Source organism: Uloborus diversus, chromosome 6 (assembly GCF_026930045.1).
Source record: "Uloborus diversus isolate 005 chromosome 6, Udiv.v.3.1, whole genome shotgun sequence".
Taxonomy (NCBI): domain Eukaryota; kingdom Metazoa; phylum Arthropoda; class Arachnida; order Araneae; family Uloboridae; genus Uloborus; species Uloborus diversus.
In genome coordinates this window covers 7,019,280-7,033,353 of record NC_072736.1, presented here as the reverse complement: position 1 = coordinate 7,033,353, position 14,074 = coordinate 7,019,280, and the positions used below count along the sequence as shown (strand labels likewise).

Below are 14,074 nucleotides of genomic sequence, written 5' to 3'. Positions count from 1 at the left end.
TTAAATACTGATCATCAAAAACGACTTACATTTCGATGTCAGCTTAAGTAAAAACATGCAAGTTGTGTCGAAAAGCTTTATATCTTTCTAATGTTAGAAAAGTCGAAATATTTTATTTGATACAAAAATCGTTGATTTTATCTTAAAAGAAGTGCATTTGTTTCACTATGCTAAGTCAAGTATGTGCTTTGTCACCTTAAAAACTACTTAATTTTGTAGCTTTCGTGCTTAAAAGTAAATAAGTTACTTACGTATTATTTAAAACCATTTTAGTCGCGATTGCAGTGCTTATAAAAAAAACAATCAATCCACTAACCTGAAAATTATATTTTTTTCTGCTTCTCTAAATCAGCGGTTCCTAACCTTTGTTGCCTTGCGAACCTCTTCCAAAATCTGTACAAGTTTAGTGAACCCCTGTAAACTAAGTACTAACTGACAAGCACGGGCCCCTTCTACCCCCCCCCCCCCCCATCCGCAGTAATTCTTTTTTATTTTATTTTATTTTATTTATTTATTTATTTGAAAAACAAAAGATAATAATCACAAAATATAGGAGTACAAACATTACTACAAGCTTAAAATGATAGCTAAAATATTGTTACGAAACAAATACAACGAAACAAACAGAGTGATAAATTCTATGAGGTTCAGCTCACTTTGAAAAAATCCTTAATGGAATGGTGTGGACGAAAGAATTTCAAAGTTTGACTCAAATGTCTCATCTGACAGTTTCAGTCTTACATTAGGTTCAGCATTAAACTTCCTTCTGCATTTATTTCTATATGCTGACAGCAGGGGTGACCCCCCAAGGGTAAAGGCACAACCCCCCTCAATACCCTGGAGATCTCCCCAAAAGCAATAGCCCAACCCAAAAAAGAGAAAAATACCACTCTAAACACCCCCCTCCCTAAAAATTTCAATGGTGCAGTCTGCGCCATGACCCCCTCCCCCAAGTGGGCACCATTGTATGCTGAGATTCATTTTTCCCACGGAAAATTTGTCAAAAGGGGTAATAAAATTTAAAATGTATTTTTCTATCACAACAGTACATTTATTCGTAACGCTTAATTAGTCAATCAAAAAAAATGATCTGAAAAATATCTTTTAGAGAAAATGTCTCAGATTAACAAAATGATCGTTTTTCTTCCAGTAAAATCTAGTTGTTTGATAAGGATACAATGTGTACATTAATTGTTTTAGTGCTGAAGAAATTTCTTTTCCTTATGCTAAAATGCGGAATAAAATGCATGGTTATTTTTTTATTTTATTTTTGAAAAATAGTAGAAACGTCTGCAATTAACTCTAATTATTATATAAACGGTAAATTTTACCAACAAAAATATTTTTATGCTCACTTATTACAAGAGAGTTTTTCTGCGCAAATTTCGTTAGTATTTTTTTTTTTTTTACATGGAGTGCAAATGTTCATATTTCAATTTCGTAAATTTTTTTACGACGCGACGTAATCACTGTAGCAACTGACAGCAGCGCCATTGCACTTTTTGTGTCAATCGCAATTCAGGCGAAGCACAAGAGAAGCGCGATAACTCTTAGTCGTACTCAAATGGTAAAGAAACTAAACATAGTAAAATTAGGAAAAATACTTCAAACGCTCGCTTATGCTCCATTTAATGTTTCCATTGAGTTCGATCTTACTCTCCACTCAAACGAAGAAAACTAAAGCATTCGTTTGCTTTCATCTAAATACATTGCGTTTAAAAGTTGAATTTTTTCGGCACGGGCTCAATAATATCATGCTCAACGAAAACAACAAAAACCTGTTCCTTGAAATGACAAACTTAGTTCTTTAAATTTACAGAATAGAATGTCAGAAAGTGTTAATATTCGTATCCAAAATGTATCGAATATGCAAGAGACAAATGAATAAATGACGAACAAAAAACGCTTGAAATTGAGACTTCATCTCGAACAAACATGTTAAATTTCCGCCGTGACAAAATAATTTTCGCGAACCCTCTTCGTACCTCTCGTGAACCCCCAGGGGTTCGCGAACCACCGGTTGGGAAACGATGCTCTAAATGAAAATTTAAGTACTCACGTGTGAAAAGCAAAATGAAATCCAAAGATATACTTATCTATTGTAACTACTTGCACATTGAATGAGACAAAAATAGATTTCATAGATTTATAAATAAAAGCATCGATTAATGTGTTGATAAGTAACTCAGGTATTAACTCAAAGCAACTTCGCTTGCTATGAATCGAAATTATTCTTACAAATTACCCGAATGCTCATTGTTTCTAACGCTCAGCATAAAATTTGCGTACACACGTGTTTCCCTGTTAGCAAGGAACCATTTTGTCATTGAGCAATGTTGGAAGTTTTGAAGCATTATAATTATTACACTTCAAACCTCACAATATATTGCATCGATTAAATGGTTCTTCAATAAATCCATAACATGTTTTTTCAATTTTACCGCTATTATCTCTGATTGCGTTGTTTCATATTTGCTATTTTGGTATAAAAATAGCATTTTGATTTAAGGTTTATTATCTTTCTCGAACTGTACATTTAAAAGGTGTGTAAAGCATTTTCATAATAATGTGATTAAAAGGAAGTCAATAAAGCACAGAACTTGAAAATTACTGCACACACATATTTTAAGATTACAAGGAATTACTTTTTTCAATGCAAAAGACGTGAGCTCATGGATGGAAGAACATAAAAGTGTGATAGACCAATAAGCGAGACGAAAATGCTGTTCTTGAATGATCGTCCATTCAAAATTTATTGTATTTTGATTTGAAAAAGGACTTCCTTGAAAATATGAAACCCGTGTGTGCTATTGTGAGCAGATTTCATGTTTTATTAACCTCATTTTAATTAATTTATTTTAAGCACAACAGTTTGTTTCATATTTATGAAGGTACACTGTTAAAAATTCAGGAAGATGTTCTGGTAACTTTTACTGTAAAATGGTGGACTTAGAGAATCGCTGATTTTTACGGTAATTTATACCGGCGAAATAAGCGTTCCCAGCTCCAATCGGTTGCTGTGGCTTACCGAGGAAACCGCAAAATGTTACTGTAACATTTGATTTTTACGGTAATAGTTACTGGCAACATGGATGCCAGTAACAATTACCGTTAATTTTCCGGAAAATTTTTAACAGTGTAAATAGGATATTGTGAACGTAAATCAGAAATGAGACAGTGAGACGCAAAGGAATGTCAGTGATAGAATCAAAAATTTGGAACTAAACAGTACAAAAGGTAGGTAAACCTCTTTTTCTGTTTTGGGGCAAAAGATAGTACTAGTTGTCCTAGTAGGTGCTGCTATACTACATGATTTTGAAAAACTTTTAAGTGAATGTGTACCTAGAACTGGAATTTAAGCGCATTTTACTCAAAACTTGAAAATGTCCACTTACATCCCTTTGCTTCTCACTGCCTCAAATATTTTCATAAATGGCTGGAAAAGTTCTGCATGCATTACATTAGTCCCGTAGAGATTAAACTGTAATCTTTCAACTAACACTTCTTTTTACTAACACCCTGCTTTTAACCCATTTACTAACAAAGGTCCGGACGAGCAGCACCAGGAGTCACAGTGGCCGAAGAAAGAGCTCCTTCTCCCTCATCCGCTCGGCGCCTTTCTTCCTCAGCCGCCAAAACACCTACAACCCGAACATCACGACGAAGCTCTACCACCAGCAGAACCACCAGCACCACCACCACAACCACCAGCAAGAGACGGGCCGCGAAGAGTGGCAACAGAGCCCGGATGACACGGTAGCTGCTACCACCTCGAGAAAACCACACACGGACTCTCCCGTTGCCGAATCTCCAACAGGTGGTGGCCAGTACTGCCAGTACTGCCAGCCCAAGAAGGAGAGTGGGGGGAGCCACAAGACGACTCGCCTGACCATCAGGAAGAAGGATGGCTACGAGAGGGCCGCGTTCCAGAGGGAGAGGCGGGTTGCCAAATCCCTCAGTGTCGTCGTAGGTGGCTTCATCGTCTGCTGGCTGCCTTTCTTCACCGTGTACTTAATCGAACCTTTCTGCGATACGTGTTTCTTCCACCCCACACTCAGCGCTTGCCTGGTGTGGCTGGGCTGGGTTAACTCAGCAATAAACCCATTCATATACGCACTCAACAACCAGGACTTCAAAAAAGCCTTCCTTAGGCTGACCATTGACAAGTGTAGGTGTTGTAGGAAAAATAGGAAAGGACATGATCCCCAGCAGTTTATCTAAACTAAGATTTATTTCAAGAAGACTACTGCAAAGACAAATGGCACACAATTGCTCTCTTGTAGGCAATTTTTAAGGGAAAACAGGAGTGCCCTGGAAGTGATACTGAGATTTGATTAACTGCCTTTAATGAATTACGAGGGTTGTACTAACTATTTTAACCAACACTAATGCTACTGAAAACCGAAACTTCGACGGTAAAATGACAGCAACGTTTTTCATTGATTCCAAACAATATCAGATGATCTGAAAATTTTTACCAAACTTTCCAGACGATAGTGGTTGATTACTAAGTTCTTGCATTGCGTTAAGAATACAAAAAAAAAAAAAAAAAAAAAAAAGATTTTGAGAAAATTAATCCAATTTAAAGAATTGGGTGAATTGCAGCGGTAATAGAAGGACAGTTTGAACAAAAAAATCGATGTATTTCTGTCTATAATCATATTAAAATATATATTTTTTTCAAAACCTGATGCATAGGCTTTTATACATCATCATAGTAAGTTGCTAAAAAAGCCAAAGCCACGAATTTATTGCCAGTAACTTTTTTTAAAATGAAATTTAAAAAGCGGTAACGGAAGAAAATTTTTGCGACATGATTTTCACGCAATCATGTTCTCCCCAAAAGTTCAGCCAAACTATAAAAGGGAAAACTATAAAAACTAGAGCACATACGGGAGTGTTCAATCATTACAATTTCATCTCTTGTTTTAAAAAACTATTATTTTAAGCATATAAATTATGTATTTTTTAAGGGTAACGGAAGGACAGTAACGGAGGGACAAGAAGTCGAAAACAATTTAACTTGGTAAATTCTACTTACAAACATTTATTCAGCTAATACAGCAGTCTGAAACAATGACGTCTAATAGCTGAGCCATCTGTTAAATTTAAGAATTCTTAAAATACTCAAAAATATTATCAGAATTCATAGAACATTTATCTTCTTTGTCAGGGAATACAAAGATCCTTCCCACGTCATTATGCATTCTCAAACAAGATATTTTTGCTCCTTCATCTTCTATATGAAGTACTTGTCCAACATTGCCCTTTGTTAATTTGTTTCCCTTGCATTCAACTAACAAAACTTGTCCAAATGTTATGAATCCTTTCACATATTCTCATTATTTGGTGCTTTTGATTCAGCTGTATCTTCTCTCTCCTTCGGTGAAGTGAAGTCTCCTTCGATTTGTTAAAATACTGACTTTATTCAATAACATAACTTGTTACAGGGTTCAAATAGTGCATATTTTGTGTGTCAGAATAAGATTGGATATTACTCCATCTTTTTGAAAAATGATCTTTGAATTCACGGATCTCTTCGCAGTATGTTTAACGGTTGAACTAATGCTCTCAACAGTCCTTTCCTGTGACTTGTGTTAACGAATCTGAAAGCAGTTCCAATATTGTATTGATCCAATATCAATATCAAGTTTGCAAGCAATTGTTTCTGCTCAAATTGGAGTGTCATCTCACAAACGTGTCATACCAAAATGATTTTCACTTGCTTAGGAACTTTTAAGTGTAGTTTTAATGATTTTTATCACGTACAATAGAATAAATAAAATCACAAAACATTCTTAAAAAATTAAATAAAAGTTTTTTTTTTTTTAAATCAAAGCACACTTTAAACAATAGTTTGTTTGCCACTAGCATTCTAAAATTTTACCATGCGTCAGCTTATAAATAAATGTCCTTCCGTTACTATATTTTTTGTCCTTCTGTTACCATTAAAAACATGTAAATTAAATCTATATTAAAATTCTAACTGAGCCTCTTTGACAAGGAACACAATTCTGCTTTGCATAAAAAAACGTTAGCTTCTATATCCAATAGGTTCTTGGTGAACTAACTGAGAAGTAGTATTTTGGTAACGGAAGGACAGCAAACTGTCACCTTAGTAATAGACCTATTTCACGGTTGAAAAAAGAGAAAATTTAAATTACTTACCGAAAAGTTGAACTAGACATTCAAAAGATAAAAGTTAACCTAAATATTACATGCTGATAAAAAATATATTGAAATTACAGTATCTAACAAAAAAGAGATTTTTTTCTGTGTAAAAACACTTGGAGAAAACTTGATTTTGCACTTGATTTTCTGAAAGTCAACAAACTATTGGGGAAAAAAACAGGCTAAGACTCAAAAAATTCATTTATTTCTGAAGAGAATGGTATATGGCAAGGGAGAGAATATTAATTTTTAAAATTCAAGTGTCATGTCTCCTTTTTCCTGGAATTAACCAATTGATAAAAATACATTTCCTCGCATTTTCAAACTGAAAATATTAATTTAGTGATTTAGCTGTTTCTTCCTTCGAAATATTAGTGCTATTTTGTTGAGTTGGCGTTCCCTTTTGTAATAAAACGGCGAAGTTAACTATATTAAATTTGTTAAAATTACCTATTTAATTTGTTTTTAAGAGAAAAGATCTGAAGAACTAGCGATATTCGGGTTTTATCAAGATTAATTATGATTCTTTTAAATTAAACATAAGGTTAATACTTAACTCTGGCACATTAAATTACATTACAAACATTGCGCAAACCTCTGAGGCTACATCTTTCGCGCTTGCGCAGTGAAAAATTAATTGCTTTAAACGTTCATATTTCAATAAATTTTCATTATTTTAACTTCAAATTTTACTGTTATGTTTCTGTAATATGCTGACAAATATTCTGAAAGTTTAGTTACTTTTGACGAAAAACTCTGCGTGATATAAGCCGAAAACCTTCAAAAAAAAATTTTGCATTTTTGAAAGAAATGCTTATATCTTCTTGGGTATAAGAGATACTGTCACGAAAATATAAAAATAAATTTGAGATAGGTTTTTAACTTAGTTTTGAAGTTTATAGCTTGTTCCCAGATATTTACAATAAAAAATGATCAAAAACCTTTTTTTGTTTCCTCAATTTGTTGCTCGTCTCCTAAATGAATAATAGACTTAATTTTTGTTGGAAAATGGCAACTGGAGTATACCTTTTATGTGAAAAAAATTACGGAGCAGTTGGTCTTTTATTTCTGAAAACAAATCCGTAAAAATGTTAATTTTTGAAAGTGTCATAATACTTTTGGTCATATAGTGCATATATATATATATATATATATATATATATATATATATATATATATATATATATATATATATATATATATATATATATATATATATATATATATATATATATATATATATATATATATATATGCATTTCTTTAACTAGCTAAGAATTAAAAATAACTTAATTGTTTTTAAGTGAAAAAAGTAGGAAAACGCATTTTTGAATTATAACCATGCAATGAGAACTTAAACTTATTTTGCAAAATTGCGTTCGTTGGTAGTGCTAATGATTTTTAGAACTACTTTTGTTTGATCATTAAAAACATGCTCTGTTTTTTTTACATAATATTATTATTTTTAAGAAGCTAGTTCTTCATTTCTGCAGTTCCTGATTACATTTCGATTAGAAACATTTTTTTTAAATTTATTTTTAAAACATTTTATTGGCTACTTTTTTCACTTCATGGTGTTTTTGTTTTCTTCTCTAAAGTTGATTTTTCTCCTTGATATTTAAGTAAGTTTTTATTTTACAAAATTGTAGTGGCTTCTAAAATCTCTTACAAACAAAAATCACTGCTCAGTTTTTCTGCTACCTTTTTCGGTCTTTTAAATCGCATCCAGAAAACGACTTAGTTATAACATATTCGACTTGGGACTCTAGAAAATTTTGCAGTTCTTTATTTGGTTATTTGTGTTTTTCTCTGGTACCATCAATAAGAATGGATTTTCTACACAACATACTCCTTTTTTTTCTTCTCCCAGATGACATTGCCAGATAAAAGCACGTTTAGAGGTGTTTTGAATATTCTGTAGCCTAAAGATTAACGTTACAAAAAAGCCTGTCACAAACAAAAGCGAAAGACATCGTCGAAAGTCTTTACCAAAATTAATGTCAAAAGATTTTTTTTTAACATTTATAACAAATTTTGAGTTATATATTACTTTTTAAATTTTAAAATGTTCGTAATTAAAAAATTAGAAAGATAAAAAAATGTATGAAGTTTGTATTGCCTTTGAAATGAATTTTCTTTCGTTTTCGTTTTATTTCTCCTTTTCTCGCAGTATTGCCTTCAGAAAGAAATAAAAAATAATTTGTTTTTTAGTCCAAACAAATTCATTGCTTTTTAACTGCAAAGGGACCCATCTAAACTACATTTTATTCATAGTAGTCTATATCATAGATAAACAAACAAAATAACGTTTTTATCGCTTGCATTAATTCAAACTCCTAATCAATTGTTTATTTAGTGATATGTTTTCATTTGGTGTGAACGCCCATTCGTGTAAGAATTGTTTTTTTTTTTTTTTTTAATTTCTCAAATGTTTTTTTTAAAATTCGTTGAACTTATTGCTTTTAAGTAAAAATGATAATTTTAAATTATTTTGTTTTTCATAGGTGCTTTTATTTAAAATGAAACATAGTATTTTTACTGCCTCCTGTTACATGAATTCCACAACAGATTCACTGCAGGATGAAACCAAGAATGTTTGCCCTTTTAAACGCTCAATTATTTTTTTCAGCTAAACCTGTTGATGTGAGGTTATTTTTGAATGTCAAAGTTCGTGGTTTTCAAAGCAAGCGAATTGTTTTGCATAGTCATATATTTGTGCATCATCTTTATAATGTCTTTTTATTTATGCATGTCTATTGCAGAGATTATATCTTGATACATTCTTTATTTATTCTGGAATTAATCTTCAAAATGAGCTTTCCTATTTAAGTACTGATGTGAATTAAATAGTTAGAGCTTAAGCATTTTCGGGTAAAAGCCAGCTAATGTTAATGGACGTAAGTTAAATCTCAATACATCTCTTAGCCTTCAAAATAATAATAATAATTTTTCCACCGCAGAGGCGTGCAGTTCTGGGGTACATTATTCGTTTATTTACGAGGCGGATTTTATACCGATTCGAAAATGGAATTTGTTTTATTCCTAGAGCTCAAATGTATTAATTCCTTTTTGACTTATTTCCAGAACCAAAAAAAAAAAAGTGAAAAATCCGCAGATAAACACAAATACTAACTTTATTAACGCTCACAATCTAACAAAATGCGCAAAAATGTAAATTTATTGTTTTCGAATATTGTAACAGAGCAGATAAAAGAGTAATGGATGATTTTGTGATATATAATTATGAAATTACAGAACTTCGTTTTTACATTTTAGCTCGTTATATACATAAACATAATACACATATTTCTTTATACTGCCCCTCATAAAAGTGAAAGAGAACTTACATAGAAAAATCTTGTATTCGTCAAAATTTAAGCGAGGAAACTACGCTTTAGAGTAAAAAAGAAAAAAAAAATCCGAGTTAGTATAAGGCAAAGAAAGCAAAGAAAACTTGAATTCTTACGATTTGTTTTTCTTTTTTGCCCGCAACAAGTCTTCTTGTGACATCAATTTGTAAAATCTACTCATTTAGACAGAAAAAAAAAATAAATAAAATCATGATTTTGGCTGAAGTCCCTCAGAATTTGCGTTACGCAAAAAAAAATCTTTGAACTGATTTCCAGATTATACTAATGTCATAACTTCTTAGTAAGTTCGATACTTTTGGTATTCTTTTTTATTTTGGAAAAGTATATGGATAATTTTTTTTTCATGATCATTTTTTTTCTACAAGTATTAACAGAAAAATTATTTCTTTTAAACAAAAATTTTATAATAAGTACCAAATGATAACATTTCTCCGCAAAAATGTGACTTGCAAAAGAGAAACTTAAATGTAATTTAAAACGTGCGTAAAAACTTATATTTTCATTTACGCGATCTACTTATGCAGTTAGCCAGACAGTTTTTGAGGAGCCCCTGACATAACTATGTATGAACATAACGCGTTAATGGCGACATCTGGAGACTAATAGCCTAGCTATTTAGGTCTCCATCATGTATACGTAAAATATTTTGAGCACTATATAGTACAAATGAAAGAATCTATAATTCAGTATAAAACAAAACTGTTTGATTGAAATGTATTTTTTTCCTTCTCTGTATGAAGCTTTTTCTTACATGAATGCTTCAAAATGGGGAGGGGGAATGATATGTATAAAAATACTTGCATGGTATACATAATTATATACGTATTCCTTTACAAATTCCTTTGAAAGGAAGACACATTTTGCGGTTATGACTTTAAAGTTCCTTATTTTCTGGTTCCTTTAATTTACACTTCAAAACGTTTAAAAATGTTTCAACTGCATTGCAGAAACATTCATTTTTTTCCAACGCTATTTTTATAAGTATTGTGCATAAAATAAATGCTTAAAATAAAGGCTGGAAATAGAAGGTCTGATTGAAACCAATCCCATAAAATTATTAATGCAGTTTTTCTGCTAAATTCAGAAGACATGAATTTCAAAAGTTTTTATGGCTTTTTAAATCAACTTCGCAATGCAAGAATGTGCCGCTATAAAAGCCACAACACCAACTGAAATTCATAAAAGATTTTCAAAGTCATACTGCAAAATATTAGTATACTTATTAGAAATCCTTTATATCAGGAACGTTATTTAATGTGCAATGCTTAGCTGCAAAATAAACTGCCATTTCTAATATAGTTATTTTAGTTTCCTCATACCTTGATAATTTTTAAAATTTATGTTACAATCGTACTAACAAAAGTTAAATTGTACATACTTTGAAAACTCTGGACAGTTTATCTGTCTTTTGATATAAAAGTCACAGAAATATAATTATTATCTTCAAAAGAAATTTTCACTTTTTTTATGTGGCCAACTGTAAATCTGTACTTGGAAATCAACCATGACTATCGCCTGGACTTTTTCATGGAGTGTAAGACTTTAATGACTATTATGGCAAAGAAAATTACTAGTCATTAATAACACGATGAGGATTATGCACGTCTAGTCATGAAATTAGTGCGTAGAGATTTTTTAAGATACAGACTGTGATATACAAACGATGTGTTGAGTGTCTTGTTAAAAATAACAAAAACTTCATACTATACTGGTTACTGCTTTTGATGTATTTATTTCATCATTTTCACCTAGTTGCGGTGAAGTTTAACTTTGCTGCTAAGGGAACGTATTATTAAAAACATTATTATAAAGTATGCATAATATTTCAACAAGAGCATCAAGTACTGATTTCTGCTTAGTTTGGTTATGCGTTTTTGAGAAAAATGTAAGCAAAAGGGGAAGAAAAAATTGCAGGATAAATCTGAAGATAGCGGACCAAACTTTCAGAAGTGATGCCACACCAGTGACATCTAGAAGACGATTCGGAATCACATAGCATTGCAGGGTTGGTAATGTTTTAGTTGGAAAGACAGCGTACTGGGGGGGGGGGGGCGGAAGTTTAAAAGAAAAAAATTCTTTTTCCTTTTTGTTAATGAATGCATAAACTCAGCTTGTCCTACTAAAGTAGAATGACAAAAGTCCGAACGCAATTCCATGTTCAAAAATCATGAATTTTATTTATGTTAATGCGATGCATTTTTCAGAAGCTCATCTAATTTTCTTTGTTTGATTACTGTATAACAGTTCATCACAGAGTACACTGTTAAAATTCAGGAAGATTTTCTGGTAATTTTTACTGTAAAATGGCAGACCTACAGCATCGCTGATTTTTACGGTATTTATACCGGAGAAATATGCGATCCCAGCTCGAATTGATTGCTGTGAAACCATAAAATTTTATAGTAACAGTTGATTTTTACGGTAATAGTTACTGGCAACATGGATGCCAGTAACAATTACCTCAAATTTTCCAGAAAATGTTTACTAGTGTACGTACCGTGCAATAAATTCATTTCATTTATCGTTTATGTTCAGTAAAATATAGGAATTAATTTTTGTTAAAAAATGTTAGTACGTATTGCAGCTTTATGTACTAATATCACTTAATTACAATGGTTATCTTTATTAGTACCTTGGACATAAAATCCATGTTCCTCTGATCTCTAATCCTAACCACTAGTCTCTCCAGTAGCGTATTTAATGCACAAATTGGTAGCAGCAAAGTTTAAACCGATCTATTTACTATTCACATTTCGTGTGCATTAGCAATTATAGTTTTGTTTTACATGCTTCTAGTACCCATATTTCTCTCAAATGTTTGTATGCTTTTTTTGTTTTGTTTAGTTTTTATTTTATGTGTATTCTATTGTTTGTAGTACAGACTAGAGCCGCTATATAGGTAGGCCGACGCATCAGCTTACGTTTAGCCATTTTGGATCGGATTTTTCATCGTGGCACTGCTAGGGTTACCACAGCAAGTTTCGGATTTCGCCAGATTTGCCGAAAATAATATTTTATTTAATAAACAATTCACGTGTGCCGGTAATAATTGCTCACAGTGAACAATCACCAAACGCGATAACTCGCCAGAAAAGACAACCACTCAAACACGCGCTCCGATCCAAAATGGCTGATCTTAAGCTGATGCGTCGGCTCGTATATATAGGGGCCTTAGTACAGACCACATAAAATGCTACTACGCGTATAAGGTATCTCAGCAGAGCATTAAATGTTTGATTGGGTTCATTTGATTGGTGGGTTAGTTTTACGCATATTCCCTCTTAGTGTCAGTTGCTGAAAGCAGTGGTCAGAACAGGAATAAACGTTTATTGCTGCGTGTTTTTTCAGCCGAAATATCCAAAGTAAAAGTTTATGAAGATATTGAACGTACAGAAAAGTTCATTTGACCTGTGTTTTAGTTTTGGCAAACCATTCTTTTTATTCTATTATGGAATATTTTTAACAAGGGACTAAACAATGCTTATTTTCGTTCTGCCACAAATAATTTCAAGTTTGTCTTACTCTAAACTGTAATACATTAAACCAAAGGAGTAAGCTTTGAAAAAAAGAATATGATCGGCCTTGACCCCGAGGTACTTTTTACTTCCTTTTACAAAAAAGGAAGTATTGTATTCGCGAAAAAATTTTCACTCAAAATGCGGCCTTAATTTCCATTTTGCTCACCCCCGAATTAATGTTGAGTTTTTTTTTCAACCCGACCACACGTGGATAAGTAAGTGCCTAAGAAAGTATAAGCACCCGAAATATCCATTTTGACATTCCCCGAGTCAATTGCAACGAATTTTCTCATGACGTTCGTATGTACGTATGTATGTGCATATGTGCGGATGTATGTCGCATAACTCAAGAACGGTATGTCCTAGAAAGTTGAAATTTGATACGTTCATACTTAGTGGGGTCTAGTTGTGCACCTCCTCTTTTGGTTGCATTTGGGTGTTTCCAAGGGGGTCTTTTGTCCCTTTTGGGGAGGGGGGAAATCATTGTTTATTTCGATGGATACTCAAGTGGTGTTATAATTTGGCGGACGCTTTTCGATATATCACCAGTCTTTTGATCGCCAAGTTTTGTCGCCAACTTGGCGACAAATTGTGTAATTTATTTTTTATTTTTTATTTTTTTTAAATCTGGTTTCAATTTGGCCACTGGTGGTGATATTTAGAGAGTAAACTTTTGAATCACATTAAAATTGCCAATAATGAGAAAATGACATTAAATTGGAGTAAAAGGAAGTCATGTGATGCACACATCAGCTCGTTTACGTTGTGTTACGATTAAAGAGACATGTTGGGAGGTAGAGTCTTGTTTCAGGTTAAATGTTGAGCCTGTACCTTTTTAATGAACAAGAGGCAAATGCAATTTTCATTGCAGCTTTTGAAAGAACATTAAAAATATAAGTCGAATCTCAACTGGACCATAAGAAGAAACTTTGTCATTTCCAGTTTTAATTTCTCCAGTTCGTTTTTCGAAAGAGTAAAGTTAAAAGAAACGCAGTAGCATTTTATGTGGTCTTT

General features: G+C 32.4%; 1 protein-coding gene across 1 annotated transcript in view; it reads left to right on the top strand.

Annotated features, from left to right (window-relative positions):
• Positions 1-5,195, top strand: part of LOC129223924 (probable G-protein coupled receptor No18) — a 35,782-nt gene extending 30,587 nt beyond the window's left edge. Inside the window, exon 4 of the mRNA XM_054858304.1 lies at positions 3,547-5,195. Coding sequence (XP_054714279.1) covers positions 3,547-4,221 — 675 coding nt within the window. The 3' untranslated portion in view covers positions 4,222-5,195. The remainder of the gene's footprint in view (positions 1-3,546) is intronic.
• The last annotated feature ends 8,879 nt before the right edge of the window (positions 5,196-14,074 follow it).